At 43.1% G+C, this 26158-nt stretch overlaps 1 protein-coding gene across 1 annotated transcript in view; it reads left to right on the plus strand.

Annotated features, from left to right (window-relative positions):
* The window catches only part of LOC124038266 (inhibitory synaptic factor 2A-like), a 40204-nt gene extending 18654 nt beyond the window's left edge, over nucleotides 1–21550 (plus strand). Inside the window, exon 4 of the mRNA XM_046353910.1 lies at nucleotides 19077–21550. Coding sequence (XP_046209866.1) covers nucleotides 19077–19260 — 184 coding nt within the window. The 3' untranslated portion in view covers nucleotides 19261–21550. The remainder of the gene's footprint in view (nucleotides 1–19076) is intronic.
* The last annotated feature ends 4608 nt before the right edge of the window (nucleotides 21551–26158 follow it).

The following is a 26158-nucleotide window of genomic DNA, read 5'->3' on the forward strand; positions in this document are numbered from 1 at the left end:
ATTGTGAAACAATAGTGACAATTGACAGAATATTCTGTCAGAGGGAGATCAATTTATTGAGCACCATCCACGTGAATCTGAGGTGGAAATAGATACCAGGAAATGGTGTGACTGAGATCAATGATAAGTTCACTGAAGGAGAAGAGAACACTCCTATCTGGGTCAGATCAATTCTGAAAATAAACTATTGATATCCTATTACAATTATGTATAGACATCCTCAACTCTTATTTCAGAATCTGGTGAGCATTTGAATAGAGGAATGTAGTGAATGTAGAAAGGAATTAACACATACACCGAATTAGAAGCAGCAAATTGAGTTTAATTTCTAGATGCAGGTTCTGCCCATATAACATTGTCATGGTTGAAGAAAAGAAAATAAAGAAAGAAAACTATAGATGTTCTGACTTCTCCACTCGTCTGAGAGATCTAAATGATCCTCGGGCAGGTTGCAGATGTGTTCACACTGTGACTCCATTTTTCCCAAGAGTCTAATTCCTTCACTTTGCCTTCAGAGACAAGACTAAAAACATCCATCTCAGAGATCGACTCCAATTTAAACAATATACAATATTACAGAATATACGGAAGCATGCCATCTGAATCATGGTACTGAGCCTTCAAAGTTTGTCACCATCAAGATGTTAGTTGTTTTTGTACCTTAGTGTGCCAGCAAGCACCTTCCATTCAGCAAGCTGCTTCTTCAGCTGTACGGCTTGTTCCAGCCTTACAGGCTGGGAAAGACTCACAGGGGCAAACATAAGATAGCAGGGTTTGTGATGTCACAAATAAACACCGTAACAGAGACTGCTATAGCAGAGATCTAAATTTAAAAAGTGAACAAATTTCAACAAATACATTCATGTCCATTTTTTGCACTCATTATCGTCATCTTAGTAAACGACTCATGCTTTAAGTACATACACTATATCCATGAAAAAACAGCATGCATTTAAAAAAAAACTTTGGCTAAGGGAACTTCTAAATAATTTGATCAGGTATAGACTCTAGTCTAGTCCCCAATTTTACTAGAGTTGATATTAGATGTTAGATAAGGCCTCTAAATGCTAACAGAGTGACCTGAACATTGACTGGTTATCATCTAGTTGTTCTCTCAAGAGGAAGCTTCTTACCGTGACTAATGGCTGGAACATGACCCAAGTTATCACGCAACCAACTTGAATGTATATCAATAGTAATGGATCTGTGATATCCACTTATAGTTGAAATCGGAAGTTCACATAGACTCAAGTTGGAGTCATTAAAACTCGTTTTTCAACAACTCCACATATTTCTTGTTAACAAACATCTACTTTGTGCATGACACAAGTAGTTTTTCCAACAATTGTTTACAGACAGATTATTTACTGTATCACAATAACAGTGGGTCAGAAGTTTACATACACTAAGTTATCTGTGCCTGTAAACAGCTTTTAAAAATCCAGAAAATGATGTCATGGCTTTAGAAGCTTCTGATAGGCTAATTTGCATAATTTGAGTCAATTGGAGGTGCACCTGTGGATGTATTTCAAGGCCTACCTTCAATCTCAGTGCCTCTTTGCTTAACATCATGGGAAAATCTAAAGAAATCAGCCAAGACCTCAGAAAATAGATTGTAGACCTCCCCAAGTCTGGTTCATCCTTGGGAACAAGTTGCTGAATGTACCACATTCATCTGTACAAACACTAGTACACAAGGAAACACATCATGGGACCACACAGCCGTCATACCGCTCAGGAAGGAGACGCGTTCTGTCTCCTAGAGATGAACATACTTTCTTTGGTGTGAAAAGTGCAAATCAATCCCAGAACAACCGCAAAGTACCTTGTGAAGATGCTAGAGGAAACAGGTACAAAAGTATCTATATCCACAGTAAAAACTAGTCCTATATTGACATAACCTGAAAGGCCGCTCAGCAAGGAAGAAGTCACTGCTCCAAAACTGCCATAAAAAAGGCAGACTGCGGTTTGCAACTACACATGGGGACAAAGATCGTACTTTTTGGAGAAATGTCCTCTGATCTGATGAAACAAAAATAGAACTGCTTGGCCATAATGACCATCGTTATGTTTGGAGGAAAAAGGGGGAGGCTTGCAAGCCAAAGAACGCCATTCAACCATGAAGCACGGGGGTGGCAGCATCATGTTGTGGGTGTGCTTTGCTGCAGGAGGGACTGGTGCACTTCACAAAATAGATGGCTTCATGAGGTAGGAAAATGATGTGGATATATTGAAGCAATATCTCAAGACATCAGTCAGGAAGTTAAAGCTTGGTGAAAATGGATCTTCCAAGTGGACAATAACCCCAAGCATACTTACAAAGTTGTGACAAAATGGCTTTAGGACAACAAAGTCAAGGTATTGGATTGGCCATCACAAAGCCCTGACCTCAATCCTATAGAACATTTGTGGGGAGAACTGAAACGTTGTGTGCAAGCAAGGAGGCCTACAAACCTGACTCAGTTACACCAGCTCTGTCAGGAGGCATGGGCCAAAATTCATGCAACTTATTGTGGGAAGCTTGTGGAAGGCTTCCTGAAACGTTTGACCCAAGTTAAACAATTTAAAGGCAATGCTACTAAATACTAATTGAGTGTAAGTAAACCTTTGACCCACTGGGAATGTTATGAAAGAAATAAAAGCTGAAATAAATTATTATCTCTACTATTATTATGACATTTCACACTTCTTCGGGATCAGTGTCCCTTCCACGGGACGGTTGAGCTAACTTAGACTAATGCGATTTGCATGAGGTTGTAAGTAACAAGAACATTTCCCAGGACACAGACATATCTGATATTGGCAGAAAGCTTATTTTTTGTCAATCCTTCTGCACTGTCCAATTTACAGTAGCTATTACAGTGAATGAACACATGCTATTGTTTGAGGAGAGTGCACAATTTTGAACATGAAAAGTTTTTAATAAACTAATTAGGCACATTTGGGCAGTCTTGATACAACACGTTTGAACAGAAATGCAAAGGTTCATTGTATCAGTCTAAAACATTGCACATACGCAAAATCGAAATTGCACTTGGCTGGAATAATACATTATGGCCTTTCTCTTGCATTTCAAAGATGATGGTACAAAAGAAATACAAAACAATGTTTTTTTTTCTTTGTATTATCCTTTACCAGATGTATTGTGTTATATTATACTACATTCCTTTCCCATTTCCATAACGTCAAAGTGTTTCCTTTCAAAAGGTACCAAGAATATCCATATCCTTGCTTCAGGGCCTGAGCTAGATTTGGGTATGTCATTTTAGGCGAGAATTGAAAAAAGGGGGTAATCCTTAAAGAGAATGATTGCTGTTTTGAATTTTGTGTGGAAGGGGTGGAAAATGATTGTTAAACATCATTAATGATCAGCTACCAGGTATTGACAACCTAGATGGGAAACTACTGAGAATGGTTGCAGACCTTATAGCCACCACTATTTGCCATGTCTTTAAACAAAAGGAGTGTGTGTGTCCACAGGCTTGGAAGGAAGCTAAAGTAATTCCACTGCCTAAAAATAGTAAAGCCCCTTTTACTGGGCTCTATCAGCCCACCAGTCAGTTTTCTGCATGTTTTCAGTAAACTGATGGAGAACAAATACAATTCTGTTTTTCAAAGAACACGTTCACTAGTGACTTTCAGCATGTATGTAGTGAAGCTCACTCAACTTGTACTGTACTGACTCAATTGACTAAAAAATTAAAAATAAGATGATATTTGGATGTGTATTGTTAGATTTCAGTGCAACCTTTCAGTGCAGCCTTAGATGTTATTGACCATAATTTGTTACTGAAAAAACAAACCTTTTATGATTTTACATCACCTGTCATCACATGGTTGGAAAGTTACTTATCCGTTAGAACTCAGAGAGTATTCTTCAATGGAAAATTCTCTAACATCAGATATGTACAGTATAGAGTACAGTATCCCTCAGGGCAGTTGCCTTGGGCCGTTACACTTCTCTTTTTTGTTTTACAAATGATTTGCCACTTGTCTTACAAGAAACTATAATGACAATGTATGCTAATGACTGCACACTCTACACAGCTTCATTAAATAGTACCCAGAAAACACCAGTCTCAACAGCAACAATGAAGAGGTAATTCCAGGATGCAGGCCTTCTAGGCAGAGTTGCAAAGAAAAAGCCATATTTCAGACTGGCCAATAAAAATAAAAGATTAAGATGTGCAAAAGAACACAGACGCTGGACAGAGGAACTCTGCCTAGAAGGCCAGCAACCCAGAGTCGCCTCTTCACTGTTGATGATGAGACTGGTATTTTGCAGGTACTATTTAATGAAGCTGCCAGTTGAGGACTTGTATTTCTCAAACTAGACACTAATGTACTTGTCCTCTTGCTCAGTTTTGCACCGGGGCCTCCCATTTTTCTTTCTATTCTGGTTAGTGCCAGTTTGCCCTGTTCTGTAAAGGGAGTGGGACACAGCGTTGTACGAGATCTTCAGTTTCTTGGCATTTTCTCGCATGGAACAGCCTTCATTTCTCAGAACAGGAATAGACTGATGAGTTTCAGAAGAAAGTTTTTTGTTTCTGGACATTTTGAGCCTGTAATCGAACCCACATGCTCCAGATACTCAAATAAGAATTTGATGCTCCATATTTATTGCTTATTTAATCAGGACCATAGTTTTCAGCTGTGCTAACATAATTGAAAAAGGGTTTGTTTTCTAATGATCAATTAGCTAATCCAAGTTTACAATTTTAAAAGGCTAACACAATGTGCCATTGGAACACAGGAGTGATGGTTGCTGATAATGGGCCTCTGTACGCCTATGTAGATATTCCATTTAAAGAATCTGGTGTTTCCAGCAGCAATAGTCATTTACAACATGAACAATGTCTGCACTGTATTTCTGATCAATTTGATGTTATTTTAATGGACAAAAAAATAGCTTTTCTTTCAAAAACAAGGACATTTCTAAGTGTCACCAAACTCTTGAATGGTAGTGTATACTAAATAATATATGTGAAATTTGTTTTGAAATAGAATGGACCATTATCATGCACCTGTATCGAAACAGGGGCATCAACGCACTTAAACTGCGAATGGAGGATGATTTTCCCGTGGTTCATTTTCATGCCAGCCTGGTAGGCTATACTCCTGTTGTAAATATAAGCAATTTGCTTAATATTAGGAAAGTTGAGAAGTAAATATTGTACGCCTATAGAAAGCTGATGGGATCCGTCTCTGTTTAGTAGATGCCATCACTCTGTTTTCTCGCACAATTGCATAGCCTATAGAAATGTTGCTCAACATGAGGTCATGGGCTCTCAGGAAGTGTTTGATTAGATTTTTGATTACATTTGTATTGATGTCAGAATGATTAGAGTGACAATTGAGTGCTGAGTACCAGGTTTAGCAAGTTTGGTAGGCTACTAATGACCAGCATCAGCATCAGACCTTGGAGAAGCCTAATTACTGTGACTAAACGGTCACCTGGAATTTGTAGGCCTTCATGACTGATGATCGCTGGTGTGGGGTCCCGAGCGCTCTGGAGCAGGTTTTCATCAAGGATCTATCTGTATTTTGCTCTGTTCATCTTTCCCTCGATCCCGACTAGTCTCCCAGTGCCTGACACTAAAAAACATCCCCACAGCACGATGCTACCACCACCATGCTTCACTGTAGGGATGGTGCCATGCTTACTCTAGACGTGATACTTGGAATTCAGGCCAAATAGTTTAATCTTGGTTTCATCAGACCAGAGAATCTTGTTTAAGTCCTTTAGGTTTCCTTTTGGACAACTCCAAGCGGGCTGTCATGTGCCTTTTACTGAGGTGAGGCTTACGTCTGGCCGATCTACTGAAAAGGTGTGATTGGTGGAGTGCAGAGAACTGGAACTGGAACAGAGGAACTGGAGCTCTTTCAGAGTGACCATCGGGTTCATGGTCACCTCCCTAATCAAGACCCTTCTCCCTCGATTGCACAGTTTGGCCGGGCGGCCAGCTCTACGAAGAATTTAAGAATGATGGAGGCCACTGTGTTCTTGGGGAACTTCAATGCTGCAGAATTGTTTTGGTACTAGATCTGTGCCTCGGCACAATCCTGTCTTGGAGGACAATTCCTTCGACCTCATGGCTTGGTTTTTGCTCTGACATGCACTGTCAACTGTGGGACCGTATATAGACATATAGGTGTGTGCCTTTCCAAATGTGTGCCTTTCCTTTCCATGTCCAATCAATTGAATTTACCACATGTGGACTCCAATCAAGTTGTAGAAACATCTCAAGGATGATCAATGGAAACAGGATGCACCTAAATTTAATTTGGATTCTTATAGCAAAGGGTCTGAATACTTATGTAAAGAAGGAATATGTTAATTTTTTTATAAATTAGCAAAAATGTCTAAACATCTGGTTTTGCGCTGTCATTATGAGCTATTCTGTGCAGATTGGTGAGGGTAAAAAATGCATTTAATACATTTTAGAATAAGGCTGTAATGTAACAAAATGTGGAAAAAGTCAAGGTTTCTGAAAACTTTCCGAATGCACTGTATGTGGACCCCAGGAAGAGTAGCTGCTGCATGTGCAGTAGCTCATGGGGATCCTAATAAACTAAACTAGAAGTTAATCTCCATTTTAACCTGAGTTAACGTAATCAGTACCTAATCAATGAATGTTCTCACCCAGACAAAGCCTCTCATTTAGTTCAGCCCTGTTCTCTTGTTGCGTAAATAATGCTTCATGTAACAGCCATGGTGTCAGAGTAAGGAAATTGACATGCAGGAATGATTCATATAATGATGTGCTTTTTCTTGTACCTTAGTCTCATGAGCAATATGTTCCCTCATGAGCAATATGTTCCCTTAGTGGTTAGCGCGTTGGACTAGTAAAAATCAAATCAAATCAAAAATCAAATCAAATTTTATTTGTCACATACACATGGTTAGCAGATGTTAATGCGAGTGTAGCGAAATGCTTGTGCTTCTAGTTCCGACAATGCAGTGATAACCAACAAGTAATCTAACTAACAATTCCAAAACTACTGTCTTATACACAGTGTAAGGGGATAAGGAACATGTACATAAGGATATATGAATGAGTGATGGTACAGAGCAGCATACAGTAGATGGTATCGAGTACAGTATATACATATGAGATGAGTGTGTAGACAAAGTAAACAAAGTGGCATAGTTAAAGTGGCTAGTGATACATGTGTTACATAAGGATGCAGTCGATGTTGTAGAGTACAGTATATACATATGCATATGAGATGAATAATGTAGGGTAAGTAACATTATATAAGGTAGCATTGTTTAAAGTGGCTAGTGATATATTTACATCATTTCCATCAATTCCCATTATTAAAATGGCTGGAGTTGGGTCAGTGTCAATGACAGTGTGTTGGCAGCAGCCACTCAATGTTAGTGGTGGCTATTTAACAGTCTGATGGCCTTGAGATAGAAGCTGTTTTTCAGTCTCTCGGTCCCAGCTTTGATGCACCTGTACTGACCTCGCCTTCTGGATGATAGCGGGGTGAACAGGCAGTGGTTCGGGTGGTTGATGTCCTTGATGATCTTTATGGCCTTCCTGTAACAACGGGTGGTGTAGGTGTCCTGGAGGGCAGGTAGTTTGCCCCCGGTGATGCGTTGTGCAGTCCTCACTACCCTCTGGAGAGCCTTACGGTTGAGGGCGGAGCAGTTGCCGTACCAGGCGGTGATACAGCCCGCCAGGATGCTCTCGATTGTGCATCTGTAGAAGTTTGTGAGTGCTTTTGGTGACAAGCCAAATTTTTCAGCCTCCTGAGGTTGAATAGGCGCTGCTGCGCCTTCTTCACGACGCTGTCAGTGTGAGTGGACCAATTCAGTTTGTCTGTGATGTGTATGCCGAGGAACTTAAAACTAGATACCCTCTCCACTACTGTTCCATCGATGTGGATAGGGGGTGTTCCCTCTGCTGTTTCCTGAAGTCCACAATCATCTCCTTAGTTTTGTTGACGTTGAGTGTGAGGTTATTTTCCTGACACCACACTCCAAGGGCCCTCACCTCCTCCCTGTAGGCCGTCTCGTCGTTGTTGGTAATCAAGCCTACCACTGTTGTGTCGTCCGCAAACTTGATGATTGAGTTGGAGGCGTGCGTGGCCACGCAGTCGTGGGTGAACAGGGAGTACAGGAGAGGGCTCAGAACGCACCCTTGTGGGGCCCCGTGTTGAGGATCAGCGGGGAGGAGATGTTGTTGCCTACCCTCACCACCTGGGGGCGGCCCGTCAGGAAGTCCAGTACCCAGTTGCACAGGGCGGGGTCGAGACCCAGGGTCTCGAGCTTGATGACGAGCTTGGAGGGTACTATGGTGTTGAATGCCGAGCTGTAGTCGATGAACAGCATTCTCACATAGGTATTCCTCTTGTCCAGGTGGGTTAGGGCAGTGTGCAGTGTGGTTGAGATTGCATCGTCTGTGGACCTATTTGGGCGGTAAGCAAATTGGAGTGGGTCTAGGGTGTCAGGTAGGGTGGAGGTGATATGGTCCTTGACTAGTCTCTCAAAGCACTTCATGATGACGGAAGTGAGTGCTACGGGGCGGTAGTCGTTTAGCTCAGTTACCTTAGCTTTCTTGGGAACAGGAACAATGGTGGCCCTCTTGAAGCATGTGGGAACAGCAGACTGGTATAGGGATTGATTGAATATGTCCGTAAACACACCGGCCAGCTGGTCTGCGCATGCTCAGAGGGCGCGGCTGGGGATGCCGTCTGGGCCTGCAGCCTTGCGAGGGTTAACACGTTTAAATGTCTTACTCACCTCGGCTGCAGTGAAGGAGAGACTGCATGTTTCCGTTGCAGGCCGTGTCAGTGGCACTGTATTGTCCTCAAAGCGGGCAAAAAAAGTTATTTAGTCTGCCTCCGTGACTGGGCTGGATTTCATCTTGTAGTCCGTGATTGACTGTAGACCCTGCCACATGCCTCTTGTGTCTGAGCCATTGAATTGAGATTCCACTTTGTCTCTGTACTGACGCTTAGCTTGTTTGATAGCCTTACGGAGGGAATAGCTGCACTGTTTGTATTCAGTCATGTTGCCAGACACCTTGCCCTGATTAAAAGCAGTGGTTCGCGCTTTCAGTTTCACGCGAATGCTGCCATCAATCCACGGTTTCTGGTTAGGGAATGTTTTTATCGTTGCTATGGGAACGACATCTTCGACGCACGTTCTAATGAACTCGCACACCGAACCAGCGTATTCGTCAATATTCCCATCTGACGCAATACGAAACATGTCCCAGTCCACGTGATGGAAGCAGTCTTGGAGTGTGGAGTCAGCTTGGTCTGACCAGCGTTGGACAGACCTCAGCGTGGGAGCCTCTTGTTTTAATTTCTGTCTGTAGGCAGGGATCAGCAAAATGGAGTCGTGGTCAGCTTTTCCGAAAGGGGGGCGGGGCAGGGCCTTATATGCGTCGCGGAAGTTAGAGTAACAATGATCCAAGGTTTTACCACCCCTGGTTGCGCAATCGATATGCTGATAAAATTTAGGGAGTCTTGTTTTCAGATTGGCTTTGTTAAAATCCCCAGCTACAATGAATGCAGCCTCCGGATAAATGTTTTCCAGTTTGCAAAGAGTTAAATAAAGTTCGTTCAGAGCCATCGATGTGTCTGCTTGGGGGGGATATATACGGCTGTGATTATAATCGAAGAGAATTCTCTTGGAAGATAATGCGGTCTACATTTGATTGTGAGGAATTCTAAATCAGGTGAACAGAAGGATTTGAGTTCCTGTATGTTTTCTTCATCACACCATGTCCCGTTAGTCATGAGGCATACGCCCCCTCCACTCTTCTTACCAGAGAGATGTTTGTTTCTGTCGGCGCGATGCGTGGAGAAACCCGTTGGCTGCACCGCCCTGGATAGCGTTTTCCCAGTAAGCCATGTCTCCGTAAAGCAGAGAACGTTGCAGTCTCTGATGTCCCTCTGGAATGCCACCCTTGCTCGGATTTCATCAACCTTGTTGTCGAGAGACTGGACATTGGCAAGAAGAATACTGGGAAGTGGTGCGCGATGTGCCCTTTTCCGGAGTCTGACCAGAACACCGCCGCGTTTCCCTCTTTTTCGGAGTCGTTTCCTTGGGTCGCTGCATGCGATCCATTCCGTTGTCCTGTTTGTAAGGCAGAACACAGGATCTGCGTCGCGGAAAACATATTCTTGGTCGTACTGATGGTGAGTTGACGCTGATCTTATATTCAGTAGTTCTTCTCGACTGTATGTAATGAAACCTAAGATGACCTGGGGTACTAATGTAAGAAATAACACGTAAAAAAACAAAAAACTGCATAGTTTCCTAGGAACGCGAAGCGAGGCGGCCATCTCAGTCGGCGCCGGAAGGATACAAGTTCAAACCCCCGAGCTGACAAGGTACGAATCTGTCGTTCTGTCCCTGAACAGGTAGTTAACCTACTGTTCCTAGGCCGTCATTGAAAATAATAATTTGTTCTTAACTGACTTGCCTAGTAAAATAAAGATTTAAAAAAATAGTAATAATAATTTCTTAAGCGATGATCTATAATCTGAGATAACTAATGTGACAAATCACATTTGCTAGTACAGTATCTAACTGAAGACTAGTATGGTACGAAAGAGGATTTGAAATTATTCAATTCCTACCATAAATGCTGCTATGCATTGCTTCGTGTAGTCTTCCTGATTTACAAACTACATAATCTAATTAGTTAATATATGAGCTGTTGTATGTTAACAAAGTGATTACAGCCATTGATGTCTCACAATGATTCAACAAGAATGCTCCTGCTTATTTGTGATGCTATGCATTTGGTGTGATATCATTATGGGATTACTTCAAATAAACACAGTTTCCACACTAATACAAGAATGCATGTCATAACAGGAAGAAACAGAACAGATACAGGATGTAGGCTTTTACGTGGGTAATACTGTATGTATGTAGGCAGCCTCATGTCCTTTGGGTATGTGGAGTATATGTACTAACTAAAAGAACAAACGATGTGTTGAAAAACACCTGTAATTCTGGGAATATAAGAGGGGATAAACATATCTACACACTTTGCTCCTTTATTCATGAACCTTGGTTGGAGATATGTAAAGATGTTACATGATTTATGAATAGCTTTGCTTCAGTATAAGTTGATTGTAAGTGAAATCCTGAAGTGGTGTTTGATTTAATTCACAAGGTCACATAGAAGGAAGCAAATAATATACTGTTTACCAACAATGCAGATGACTTACAGTACATCACACCATAAACACTATTGGGACAGATATACATAAATCAAACAAACAAGGACTAACTAAACAATATACAGCAAGGAAGGATAATGGGTAGAGAAGGAGCCAGAAAGGATTAAGGGCAGAGAAGGAGCCAGGAAGGATAAAGGGCAGAAAAGGAGCCAGGAAGGATGAAGGGCAGAAAAGGAGCCAGGAAGGATAAAGGGCAGAGAAGGAGCCAGGAAGGATAAAGGGCAGAAAAGGAGCCAGGAAGGATAAAGGGCAGAGAAGGAGCCAGGAAGGATAAAGGGCAGAAAAGGAGCCAGGAAGGATAAAGGGCAGAGAAGGAGCCAGGAAGGATAAAGGGCAGAGAAGGAGCCAGGAAGGATAAAGGGCAGAGAAGGAGCCAGGAAGGATAAAGGGCAGAGAAGGAGCCAGGAAGGATAAAGGGCAGAGAAGGAGCCAGGAAGGATAAAGGGCAGAGAAGGAGCCAGGAAGGATAAAGGGTAGAAAAGGAGCCAGGAAGGATAAAGGGCAGAGAAGGAGCCAGGAAGGATAAAGGGCAGAAAAGGAGCCAGGAAGGATAAAGGGCAGAGAAGGAGCCAGGAAGGATAAAGGGCAGAGAAGGAGCCAGGAAGGATAAAGGGCAGAGAAGGAGCCAGGAAGGATAAAGGGCAGAGAAGGAGCCAGGAAGGATAAAGGGCAGAGAAGGAGCCAGGAAGGATAAAGGGCAGAGAAGGAGCCAGGAAGGATAAAGGGCAGAGAAGGAGCCAGGATGGATAAAGGGCAGAAAAGGAGCCAGGAAGGATAAAGGGCAGAGAAGGAGCCAGGAAGGATAAAGGGCAGAGAAGGAGCCAGGAAGGATAAAGGGCAGAGAAGGAGCCAGGAAGGATAAAGGGCAGAAAAGGAGCCAGGAAGGATAAAGGGCAGAGAAGGAGCCAGGAAGGATAAAGGGCAGAGAAGGAGCCAGGAAGGATAAAGGGCAGAGAAGGAGCCAGGAAGGATAAAGGGCAGAGAAGGAGCCAGGAAGGATAAAGGGCAGAAAAGGAGCCATGAAGGATAAAGGGCAGAGAAGGAAAACTGCTTTGATAGAGGCAAAAATATTTTTTATCTTTATCAATGCACTGATCACAGAGAGACAACAGCTTTACGCTGACCCAGGTCTAGAATGCATGATAATTATTCTCAAAACTTGAGATTATCCATAGATAGCTCTAAATCCTTAAAAAGGAAAATACATTTTCCACTGGAAGTGCCAGGATGTAACCTAAACACAGCCGTTCCATGAAAAGTCTATGCAAATGATTCATTGTGTTATTAGAAAAAGGCCTGTGGAATATATACAAAGGAAATTATTATCATTCCATCTGTGTTCAATAGGTTTTTCAGCTCCTAAATTGTGTGCCTCTGCATTTTGTTTTGACTGTCCTTGAATAGGACTTGGGAAATGAAAGCAAGACGACCATCTATCAAGTGCTATCTGTCTCTGCCAGCGCAATGGGCAGTAAATATATCAAAAAACTTGGTCTAGTTTTTTTTTCTCTACAGTATCCCCTTACTCCATCTTGCTGATTTACACACTGGATTGAGTGTCACACCCAATCCCCCAATATATATTTTCAAAGTCTACAAGGCGAATGATGATTCTTTCTATGAGTGTTTACCATTTTCTTATATCATTCATGTTATGTACTTCACATGTTACAGTGTATACTTTGTTTAGCCATTCGTTTTTTTTACTATTCTTTATTTTCTGAGATTTTTGTTGATTTCTTGAACTGTTATGTTAGGACTGTGGCTTTCAGCTGTGTGAATAAAAATAGATATCCAACCTAAAATGGACAAACAGTAGAGGTTTGAGTAGACCATTCTTTGTTATGACAGGCCTATTCCTGCCAGGGCCTGTGGTGGTGACTCATAGTGCTGATAGGGCAGCCAGCAATAATCACCTTGCTGGGCAAACCATTCTTTGCTTCCACTTAATGAGCTGGCCTGGATACAGTGAGCAGAATTAAAAAGAGCCAAACTAAAAAAAAAGGCTAAACCAAACGGCCAATTATTCCTCAAACTTGGACAGTAACTGCTCATTGCCAAGATTAGCAGCAGCAGAGACGTGGCCTCTAATTCCGAGCAGCAAGTCAGTTCCAATATGGCTAATCAATCCATGGCTTGGGCTCCTGCAGGTGCCCAGTTGAGCTGAGGTAGTCAATCTACAAGCCCTACCCAGAATTCAACTCCCGCCCGACACTCCCAGCCCCTCCCTCTTGTATACTGCAGCATCCAGTGCATGCTACTGATACGAACAGAGCAGAGAGAGAGACAGGGGGGATGGAGAGGGAGGGAGATGAGAGAGAGCATAAAGGCCTCACTGCTGTAGTCACATCACATCCCATTGAAAAGCAGGCTGGGGAAACAAATGCAAAAAAAAACTGAGAAAACAGTGGATGTAAAGATTATGGCCCAGAGTGTCTAACCTCTGCTCCATACAGTTCCCAGCCATGCTAATGTCCTTCTGGAGCTTAGGGCTCTATTCAGTCTGTATCGCTGAAGTGTTATTGATTGCGCAATAAAAATGTAAAGGTAATTTCTGATTGAGCCGACATATGCTGTGTTTACCATGAATGCAGTCACCACCAATTCGGCAACATTGCCTTTAAATTTCAATCATGCTGTAACAATGAAATTCTTCGATACGAATTGAATAGATTCCTTAGACTACTTAGTATGGCTCTGCAGTAACATCAACAGTAAACAGTCTAGGGTCTTTGCCCATATTCCATACCAGGGGAGCACAGGTGAAAAGCCTGATTTCTGATGCACACCCACACGGATTGGGTTACTAGTTCTAGTTCATAATGCATTACATACGTAGGTACAAGAATCAGAATGAAAAAAGAAGGTGAGGGTTGAATCTTGTTTGCAGAGATTTTTTATAAGGCTAATTTGAGGCTATTAACGACTTCACAAATCAGTGCTAATACAGTTCCTGGTTGTATGAGTTGGGTTTAATGAAGATGTTCTAGAATTACTCTTAAGAGCAAGTAGCTAACTGGGTTAGCGTGTATGCCCCCTGCTTTTAGCAAAGATGCAGTAGTTTCATTGGTGTTGAGAGGGCTTGTAGTATCGATGTGTTCAATAAAGTATGTGTCCGTCATTCTGTGTGCACATGACTGTGTTACTGTAAGGCAGTCAACCATTAAATAGAGCTGGACCTTAGCTGACATTTTAACAAAGAAGGTACTATCAAAATGGCACCTTGTCAGTCAAAGATATATATGTTCAGTGGTTCCAAGTGAATCATTTGTACTCTGGTGATATAAATAAATAAACGTAGGCAATTGAAGTATATTAGTTGGATATTTTTATTTTCTATTTCATGAGGGGGTGACTGCACCATTCATGTCGGTAGCCCAGAAGGAAAGACAAATAAGGAGCATTGTATAATATACCGTATTCTGGAGGTGATATGGGAAGGGGAGAAAATATTGAGAACATTTACATCTTCATTTAGCAGATTATAAGAATAAAACCTACAGTAATAGTAAAGTAATGTGCTACCAAACCATCAACATTATAGAATTAGAAACCAACCAGAGAAGGAAGACAGTGAGAGCATGTAGGAGACAACATCTGCCATCACCACCCTCCAAGGAAGAACAATCATTAAACAATGTTCACTCCACCGGGATCACAGCTAAACAATCAGGCACCAGTGATCACACACACAGCTATTCACAGACCGTAGCTAAACAGATGATTAATCTGCTTGTGAATGATTGAAAATGCTATACCCCATCTCTAGCTGTCCCAATCTGTTGAGAATGAGATGATCTGAGATCCGTGGTCTTTGTTTACTCAGTCACCTGCTCCCCGGGGCCACCCGCACAGTACAGTGTGCCTCGGGCTCCCTGATGAGCCAATTGTCCACAGCATACAGTAATTGCAGCTCTCTGCCAAGTGATTCATTGCTTAATATGTGCCAAGACCATTCCATAGTGTGCTGCGCTGTTGTGCTTTGTGCTGTTTTCTAGCGAAAGCTTGGCATCAACAAGAGCCCTGAAATGCTGAGCTTTCAGAATGGCTCTAGAAATACTGGGTAATAAGAGGACGTCATCTGTACATATACAAAGCGTGCAACTCATTTCAAAGTTGTGGCAATTCAATCTTGATGGAAGTAAGAAGCAAGTGACCGATGTAAAATCTCAACAACCCAAAACAGAGGTACAGTATGTGCTGGCACATACTACATCATTGAAGTGCTCATCATTTCACAATCCTGTTTTGGGGGAAAGGTTCAAGTATTAACTGCCTGTATATATTCAATGTTGTATTTATAGTCACATGTATATTCCTGTAATCAGACCTTTATTGATTGATTCAATCTTCTGCCAAATGCCTGTCTGGCACCATGTATCATTTTCTCTGAAGGTTGTCATAGAGTTGAATAACTGACACTTATCTTAAGGGTATGGACACTTCCTAAGATTAACTCTGTCATTTTTGAGCAGAGCATCTCCTTCAGAAAACTAATTGGACTGCCTGTCATGCCGGTGATTGTGAAAAGGGCTGAACAGGGCATTGTACATCCATCTGTCTGCCTACACTGTGTATACTTATGTTTGACCTTGGAGGGTTTTCATGTCATTTCAGAAGGTTTGACTCCTCTTTAACTTCCATCTGTTTGACTGGCAAACAATATGCCGCTTCAAATTGTTCTACACTTTCAATAAAACAATTTATCAACGATAAATAAGATCAGTCTTAGACAACATTGTGTGATAAGGTTAATGTTACTTGCCTGTTGGAGAATTACACTTTCTGCTACTGCTACTATTTCTAATGTTGCTTCTAGTACTGTACAACCACACGTTGCAATCTTCAGAGAATGGATGTTTTTGATTAAATTGCAGAGGCCTGGAAAATATAATGACTCCGGGGGAAATATTTTTTGTCAACGTATTAAATTGGCAGTCAGGTATGACAGTGTGAATCCTACTTTACTCATTCCAAAATAGTATTTTCCATATTTATTACACATGCCAATGGTAATACGTAAATAAATAGATTAACGTAATCAATAGCTATAGATGTAGTACGTCTGGGCCTGCTCGGGTTGTGAATGATTTAATTTGGTTGGGATAAAGCTCTGTGCTTCTCCCAGCAGTGAGAGATTTAGTCTCAGTGCCCGAATGGAATCGGATGATGGCAGCCAGGGATTACAGCAGAGGATGTGGAAATCAGACAGCAGAAACGACTCACATCCCGACTACTAGATGGACATACTGTATCATGTTAGGGAATACCCTTCACTATGCACTGAAACATACAGATGCTCATACTTTTTATATACATTAGTCTGATGTCACATCCAGTACATTTCAGTGTTAGAGGAAATTATTTGTGGTGCTATGACAATTATCAGACTGTACTGTGTGCTTCCCAAACAATCCATCTGGAGTCTATGGCTAGCGACTACCCTGGATTATCAACGGACAAATTGAATGTCGGCGAATTGGCAGTACTCCTGAATCATATTATTAACTTAAAATCACTTTTATGGGATCAAAATCCAATGTACCAGATTGTGCAGAGTCATGGTTCATATTTGAGCTCCTTCATTCATGTTCAATTTGTGATACCCACAATTAAGACTGGTTTGAATGTTATTCAATCTCTTAAATCCTGGTACTCTAAAAGCTAAACCGAAATAGGATTGAACCATCTTTCCACAGTAGCTTCAAATTCTAGTATTTTCCTTCTCTAAGAGAAGGAAAATATCACAGAACATCTGTGGCACCTTAATTGGGGAGTATGTGGACACCTGCTTGTCGAACATCTCATTCCAAAATAATGGGTATTAACATAGAGTTGGTCCCCCCTTTAATGCTATAAGAGCCTACACTCTTCTGGGAAGGCTTTCCATTAGATGTTGGAACATTGCTGGCGGGGACTTGCTTCCGTTCAGCCACAAGAGCATTAGTGAGGTCGGGCACTGATGTTGGGTTGGTCAGAGGTCTGTGCAGGCCAATCAAGTTCATCCCCACCAATCTCAACAAACCATTTCTGTGTGGATTTTGCTTTGTGCACAGGGCCATTGTCATGCTGAAACAGGAATGGATCTGCTGCCAAACCGTTGCCACAAAGTTGGAAGCATAGAATTGTCCAGAACACCATTGTATGCTATAATTTAAGATTGTGTTTTATTATATATTATTGTTACATTTACATTACATTTAAGTCATTTAGCAGACGCTCTTATCCAGAGCGACTTACAAATTGGTGCATTCACCTTATGACATCCAGTGGAACAGCCACTTTACAATAGTGCATCTACATATTTTAAGGGGGGAGGGGGTGAGAAGGATTACTTTAGCCTATCCTAGGTATTCCTTAAAGAGGTGGGGTTTCAGGTGTCTCCGGAAGGTGGTGATTGACTCCGCTGTCCTGGCGTCGTGAGGGAGTTTGTTCCACCATTGGGGAGCCAGAGCAGCGAACAGTTTTGACTGGGCTGAGCGGGAACTGTACTTCCTCAGTGGTAGGGAGGCGAGCAGGCCAGAGGTGGATGAACGCAGTGCCCTTATTTGGGTGTAGGGCCTGATCAGAGCCTGGAGGTACTGAGGTGCCGTTCCCCTCACAGCTCCGTAGGCAAGCACCATGGTCTTGTAGCGGATGCGAGCTTCAACTGGAAGCCAGTGGAGAGAGCGGAGGAGCGGGGTGACGTGAGAGAACTTGGGAAGATTGAACACTAGACGGGCTGCGGCGTTCTGGATGAGTTGTAGGGGTTTAATGGCACAGGCAGGGAGCCCAGCCAACAGCGAGTTGCAGTAATCCAGACGGGAGATGACAAGTGCCTGGATTAGGACCTGCGCCGCTTCCTGTGTGAGGCAGGGTCGTACTCTGCGGATGTTGTAGAGCATGAACCTACAGGAACGGGCCACCGCCTTGATGTTAGTTGAGAACGACAGGGTGTTGTCCAGGATCACGCCAAGGTTCTTAGCGCTCTGGGAGGAGGACACAATGGAGTTGTCAACCGTGATGGCGAGATCATGGAACGGGCAGTCCTTCCCGGGAGGAAGAGCAGCTCCGTCTTGCCGAAGTTCAGCTTGAGGTGGTGATCCGTCATCCACACTGATATGTCTGCCAGACATGCAGAGATGCGATTCGCCACCTGGTCATCAGAAGGGGGAAAGGAGAAGATTAATTGTGTGTCGTCTGCATAGCAATGATAGGAGAGACCATGTGAGGTTATGACAGAGCCAAGTGACTTGGTGTATAGCGAGAATAGGAGAGGGCCTAGAACAGAGCCCTGGGGGACACCAGTGGTGAGAGCGCATGGTGAGGAGACAGATTCTCGCCACGCCACCTGGTAGGAGCGACCTGTCAGGTAGGACGCAATCCAAGCGTGGGCCACGCCGGAGATGCCCAACTCGGAGAGGGTGGAGAGGAGGATCTGACTAGCTGCTGGGCAGATAGCAGTGTAGACTACGTTAGGACGACGAAATACAAGTTGCAATAGAAGTACTGTTTCACTATGTTGTCCTCTTTCTTTTCCTTTTTTTTCTGTCCTTCTTTTGTCCTTATTTTGTCTTCCTTTCTTCTGTTAACTAGATACTTTTTGTTGTTATTCTTTGTAAGCTAGCTAGCTTCTTCCAGGAGAGTCCCTAGCAACTGCTTAGCAACAAGTAAACAATTCTGCTAGCAATTCAGCTAGCTAAGATAACTGTACAATTTTATGAAAAATAGTAAATTTTTCAAAAGCCTGTCTTTTTGGTTTGTTCCTTGTTTTGTCTTCTATTGAGTCTTGCAGTTTTCTCTTGATTTTTTTGATGTACTTCACTCTAAAAAACCATTTAAAATTGTGTTAACTCAATGTTATTGTGTTGTTTGTGTTGCAGTGTGGAGCTGGACTTCAAGCAGCAGGAGGACAAGTTACAGCCCCTGATTAAGAGACTGTGCCCCTTGGACAACTCTCAATACCCTGCTCTGCCTTACCCCCACGAGGTGTTCACTTCAACCCCCAAACGCAAGTCCAAGACAGAGTCCAAAAAGCATGGTCGCTGGAAACTCTGGTTCCTTTAACTTAGGGAAGACCTTGGCTTTTGGAATGGACTTTTGGATCTGTTTTTACACATCTATCTTCCCTCAAAGGGATCTATCACAACAGTAGATGTTCTGCTCCAGGGAACGGATAATCTGATAACAGTAAATCATCTAAATCAGGATTCTAAGTTGGAACTGCACTAGAAATCAATGGGGGATTTTTTTTAAACAATCTTAGCTCTGCCAAGCCTTCAGTGTTTGGTTCAAAACCGGAGAAGGTCAACTTATACCCTGGCTAAAGGTTAGCAGAACTACATGGTGAGACTGGATATATTTTTGTCATCATGAAATGTAGCCCACAATATGAAGATGGATATTATTTATTTACCGGGCAAATGTTTCTCTCACTTTTTAAAAATGATTTCCAATGGCACACCTTTTTGGTCTCTGCTTGACCAGAAGAGGAATCACCATGTGGAAGGCCTGTTTCTCTAAAAATATACTTTAATTGTACATCAGCCTGTTGGAAAAGCACAAACATTTGGAGACTGAGAACATCATGGAAGAAGAAGTTATATACAGTACATTACACTATATTAGTGAACCGACTCTACATGAACCCTTCTTGCCTCTTCTCTCCAGTCTTGAGAGAGCCCAGTTACTCTCTCTCCCCTTTCTTCCCCTTTCTCTCTTTCCCTTTTTCTGTCTGTCTGTCTCGCTCTCTCTCTTTCTCTTTCTCTGCACACAGACATGCACTTCAGGAGTATGTACAGGAAGATTGCGATATATGGGATCCTAGACTGCTTTGTTTTTTGGAAACAGGATATAGTCAAGGTTATAGTTCTGTTCTAATAGCTGTTCTAATCCATCAATGTGCAGAAATAGGGGTTGAATCCAAGATTTGACTATTGCATATAGACAAAAATATAGACTTATTTTAACATATTAAAGTTTGTTGATTATATTATATAACATATTAAAGTTTCTTATTACTGTGTTATTCAACATGCGGCAGACTATTTTATGAAAATATGATTGAATTTCAGTTGAAAAAGTAAGCATGGTTTTGACACTTCTTTATCACTTCCCATGCACAAAGCTGTCATTGCCTTTCACTTACACACATGTTAACATCTCACTAACTTACTCTAACCCACAGAAAGGAAATGTACTGTAAGGACAGGACGAAATGCATCAATATTATATCTGGAATATGCATTTCACATTATAAACTGGGTGGTTCGAGCCCTGAATGCTGATTGGCTGACAGCCGTGGTATATCAGACCGTATACCACGGTTATGAAAAAGCACTTATTTTTACTGCTCTTATTAGGTTGGTAACCAGTTTATAATAGCAATAAGGCACCTCGGGGCTTCGTGGTTTATGGCCAATGTACCACGGCTAAGGGCTGCATCCAGGCACTCCGCTTTGTGTTGTGTGTAAAGAACAGCCCTTAGCCGTGGTATAATGGCCTTATTGCTTAATTCTAACTCACTTGGCTCAACTGATCATCATCACAGACCATATGGTCCTTCACGTAATGCCATAATTCTGCAACTCATTAATAATTTTGATTAACGTTGATCAGCACCAAACACCTTTGCTTACTATCTCCTATATGATTACATTAGGGGTGGAATCAACTCACGACCCAGAAGTAGCAATCCATGCACTGAACTTACAACAATAAAGAAGGGCTATTTACAGTATACATAAGCATGTAGGGTATTCAATCTTTATATTTCTAGGCCTTTGACGAATAGTGACTTTGGATCAGATGGATTCATTTGAACATAAACCATCCACTTATTGCACCTAATATTTATAGATAATAATTTAAATCTCACAGAAAAAATGTCACACTGACAGCAAGTGATTCAATCACACATTTGATCTTCTTGACTGGGTTACCAGGTCCTTCAATATTACTGTACAGATGGAGGAACTTAATTTGAGCCAGTTTGCTACTGAAAGAAAATACACCTGCAGAAATAGGCAATGTGAATGTGGATTATAATTAATTACATTTTTTGTAGGGGTTGATAGATTTTTCATTAGGGCAAATCAAGTATCACATTTTAAAGTGGAAATTACAAACGTTAGAAGCCATTTTAAACATCAAATACACAAGTGTACATTTCTTGCTGTGCAGGAAAGTTCTCCGCAACAAAACAGTGATCAAATCAAGATCCTACATCTGTAGCATATTGAAGGACAGACGCATAGCTATACCTTAAGGAAGTGCAATTCATTGATTTGCAATATTATGCATTTTGTACTGTTTTTACCTTAAAACAAATGCATTTTCAATAAAACCAATATAATTGTAAGAGGTGTGCCGACATTATTCTAAAGTATACTATGTGAATTGCAATTCACTGACAATATGATGCAACACAATGTTGACGGAACATACAGTTGAAGTCGGAAGTTTACATACACTTAGGTTGGAGTCATTAAAACTAGTTTTTCAACCACTCCACATATTTCTTGTTAACAAACTATAGTTTTGGCAAGTCGGTTAGGACATCTACTTTGTGCATGACACGAGTAATTTTACAGATAGATTATTTCACATATAATTTAGGGTATTACAATTCCAGTGGGTCAGAAGTTTACATACACCAAGTTGACTGTGCCTTTGAACAGATTGGCTAATTGACATAATTTGAGTAAATTGGAGGTGTACCTGTGGATGTATTTCAAGGCCTACCTTCAAACTCAGTGCCTCTTTGCTTGACATCATGGGAAAATCAAAACAAATCAGCCAAGACCTCAGAAAATAAATTGCAGACCTCCACAAGTCTGGTTCATCCTTTGGAGCCTGAAGGTACCACATTCATCTGTACAAACAATTGTGCGCAAGTATAAACACCATGGGACCACGCAGCCATCATACCGCTCAGGAAGGAGATGAGTTCTGTCTCCTAGAGATGAACATACTTTGGTGCGAAAAGTGCAAATCAGTCACAGAACAACAACAAAGGACCTGTGAAGACGCTGGAGAAAAGAGGTACAAAAGTATCTATAAAACGAGTCCTGTATCGACATAACCTGAAAGGCCGCTCAGCAAGTAAGAAGCCACTGCTCCAAAACCGCCATACAAATCCAGACTACGATTTGCAACTGCACATGGGGACAAAGATTGTACTTTTTGGAGAAATGTCCTCTGGTCTGATGAAACAAAAATAGAACTGTTTGGCCATACTGACCATCATTATGTTTGGAGGAAAAAGGTGGAGGCATGCAAGCGAAAGAACACCATCCCAACTGTGAAGCACGGGGGTGGCAGCATCATGTTGTGGGGTGCTTTGCTGTAGGAGGGACTGGTGCACTTCACAAAATAGATGGCATCATGAGGAAGAAACAATATATGGATATATTGAAGCAACATCTCAAGACATCAGTCAGGAAGATAAAGCTTGGTCGCAAATGAGTCTTCCAAATGAACAACGACCTCAAGCTTACTTCCAAAGTTGTGGCACAATGGCTTAAGGATAATAAAGTCAAGGTATTCGAGTGGCCATCACAAAGCCCTGACCTCAAACCTATTGACCATTTTTGTGCAGGACGGAAAAGCATGTGCGATCAAGGAGGCCTACAAACCTGACTCAGTTACTCCAGCTCTGTCATGCTCAACTTATTGTGGGAAGGTTGTGCAAGGCTACCCGAAATATTTGACTCGAGTTAAAAAATGTAAAGGCTATACTGCCAAATACTGAGTGAATGTAAACTTCTGACCTACTGGGAATGTGATGAAAGAAATAAAAGCTGAAAATCATACTCTCTACTATTATTCTGACATTTCACATTCTTAAAATAAAGTGGTGGTCCTAACGGACCTAAGGCAGGGACTACATACAGTATTTAGACCATCTGGGAACCAATTGGTACATCAACATGCTACTGTACAGCTCCTAATCCATGCTTCCTTCCTTGTCTTGTTGATAAAGACTCCTAGCATGAACAGGGCTCAGCTGCAGTGTTGGATTGCTTTGAGGTCTGCCTAGTCACTCTCAGAAGTCTCTCTCTTTCTCTAAATGTGATTGGCTCACTCTCTGGCAGGCCCACAACTGGCATGCCCTGAGGCTGGCCAGTTTCCAGCCTGCCACTTGCTGCCCAGATGCCGTCAGCTTGGACGACTAAACTCAAGGGTGTAATTTCCCTCTCCCTTCCTCTCTACCTTCCTATATCGCTCCATCCCTCACTTCCCCCAGCTACAGTACAGTGAAACCATGGTTACCATGGTGAAACAGGTTGGATCATTGACACAAGCTCAGTGGCTCAGGTCCATAAGAACCATTATAGTGTCTGAGTTAAGCAGGGCTTTTTTACGTGTCACCTTTCCATGCAAAATAAAATGGAATAGAATATCGCCCTTCATCATCCACATCCCCACAACTGGAGGTTAAAGTCGGGCAATGATGACATGTCTACCCATCCTCGCTCTATCCACTACCAGGATATCTAGGGCTCTATTCATCCAGATGTGCTTTAGCCGACATCCGCATAGCGGTTGTTTTGACAGTGTAAGAGGTAGAACTGCATTAGTGCTGTCCAATCCACAATTGGTTCCTGGCATTATACCTAAAGCAGACATTGCTATTGGCTGCACAGAGTCGCAATGAGAGGAATCCCATAGAGCCATTACAAGTTTGAACAGCGTAATGTGAAATGTAATTTAGGGAAGAGTGGGGTAAATTTTGCAATTTTTTTACAGTCAGCATCACTCCATCAAGGGAAATATAACATTCTTTCTACCAAGGACATCTACATATATTTCAGGATGTTGTGTAACCCTGGAAATAATCAGAATAATGTATATGTAACCGATGTGAAATGGCTAGCTAGTTAGTGGTGGTGAGCGCTAATAGCGTTTCAATCAGTGACGTCACTTGCTCTGAGACCTTTAAGTAGTTGTTCCCCTTGCTCTGCAAGGGCAGTGTCACGGTTTTCATATGGTGAAGGAGAGTCGGACCAAACTGCAGCGTGTATATTGCGATCCATGTTTAATCAAACAACGTAAACACGAATAAACACAAACACTACAAAACAATAAACGAAACGAAAACCGAAAATAGCCTATACATGTGTCAACTAACACAGCACAAGGACATCAAGACACTCAGGACAATCACCCACAATACAACCAAAGAATATGGCTGCCTAAATATGGTTCCCAATCAGAGACAACGATAAACACCTGCCTCTGATTGAGAACCACTTCAGACAGCCATAGACTTTCATAGAACACCCCACTAAGCTACAATCCCACTAAGCTACACAACACATACAAAAACCCATGTCACACCCTGGCCTGACCAAGTACATGAAGATAAACACAAAATACTTCTACCAGGACGTGACAGAACCCCCCCCCCCTAAGGTGCGGACTCCCGAACGCACCTCAAATCAATAGGGAGGGTCCGGGTGGGCGTCTGTCCATGGTGGCAGCTCCGGCACGGGACGTGGACCCCACTCAGTAAATGTCTTAGTCCCCTCTCCTTGCGTCCCTAGATAGTCCACCCTCGCCGCCAACCATGGCCTAGTATTCCTCACCCAGAACCCCACTAGACTGAGGAGCAGATCGGGACTGAGGTGAAGCTCGGGACTGAGGGGACGCTCGGGAGTGAAGGGAAGCTCGGGAGTGTAGGGAAGCTCGGGAGTGAAGGGAAGCTCGGGAGTGAAGGGAAGCTCGGGAGTGAAGGGAAGCTCGGGAGTGAAAGGAAGCCTAGGAGTGAAAGGAAGCTCAGGCAGGTTGATGAATCCACCAGATCCTGGCTGACTGGCAGATCCTGGCTGACTGGCAGTTCCCGGCTGACTGGCAGTTCTGGAAGAGTCTGGCTGACTGGCAGATTCTGGCTGACTGGCAGATCTGGAAGAACCTGGCTGACTGGCAGATCTGGAAGAATCTAGCTGCTCCCTGCAGACTGGCAGCTCCCTGCAGACTGGCAGCTCCCTGCAGACTGTCAGCTCCCTGCAGGCTGGCAACTCTGGCTGCCTCATGCAGACTGACAGCTCTGGCTGCTCCATGCAGGCTGACAGCTCTGGCTGCTTCATGCAGACTGACAGCTCTGGCTGCTTCATGCAGACTGACAGCTCTGGCTGCTTCATGCAGACTGACAGCTCTGGCTGCTTCATGCAGACTGACAGCTCTGGCTGCTTCATGCAGACTGACAGCTCTGGCAGCTCCATGCAGACTGACAGCTCTGGCAGCTCCATGCAGACTGACAGCTCTGGCTGCTTCATGCAGGCTGACAGCTCTGACTGCTCCATGCAGGCTGACAGCTCTGACTGCTCCATGCAGGCTGGCAGCTCTGGCTGCACTGAACAGACAGGAGACTTCGGTAGCGCAGGAGAGGAGAAAGGCTCCGACAGCGCAGGAGAGGCGAGGCACACTGTAGGCCTGATGTGTGGTGCTGGCACTGGTGGTACTGGGCCGAGGACACGCACAGGAAGCCTGGTGCGGGGAGCTGCTACCGGAGGGTTGGGGTGTGGAGGTGGTACTGGATAGACTGGACCGTGCAGGCACACTGGAGCTCTTGGTTGAATTCTCTCGGTCGCCCTGCCAGTGCGGCGAGGTGGAATAGCCCGCACTGGGCTATATAGGCGAACCGGAGACCCTGAACGCAAGGCTGGTGCCATGTAAGCCGGCCCAAGGAGACGCACTGGGGACCAGATGCGTAGAGCTGGCTTCATGGCATTTGGCTCTACGCTCAATCTAGCCCGGCCGATACAAGGAGCTGGAATATACCGCACAGGGCTATGCACCAGCACTGGGGACACCGTGCCACCACTGCATAACACGGTGCCTGCCCGGTCTTTCTAGCCCCCCGGTAAGCACAGGGAGTTTGAGCAGGTCTCCTACCTGGCGAAGCCATACTCCCTGTAAGCCCCCAAAGACATTTTTGGGGCTGATTCCCGGGCTTCCATCC

This window comes from Oncorhynchus gorbuscha, linkage group LG06 (assembly GCF_021184085.1).
Source record: "Oncorhynchus gorbuscha isolate QuinsamMale2020 ecotype Even-year linkage group LG06, OgorEven_v1.0, whole genome shotgun sequence".
NCBI classification, from domain to species: domain Eukaryota; kingdom Metazoa; phylum Chordata; class Actinopteri; order Salmoniformes; family Salmonidae; genus Oncorhynchus; species Oncorhynchus gorbuscha.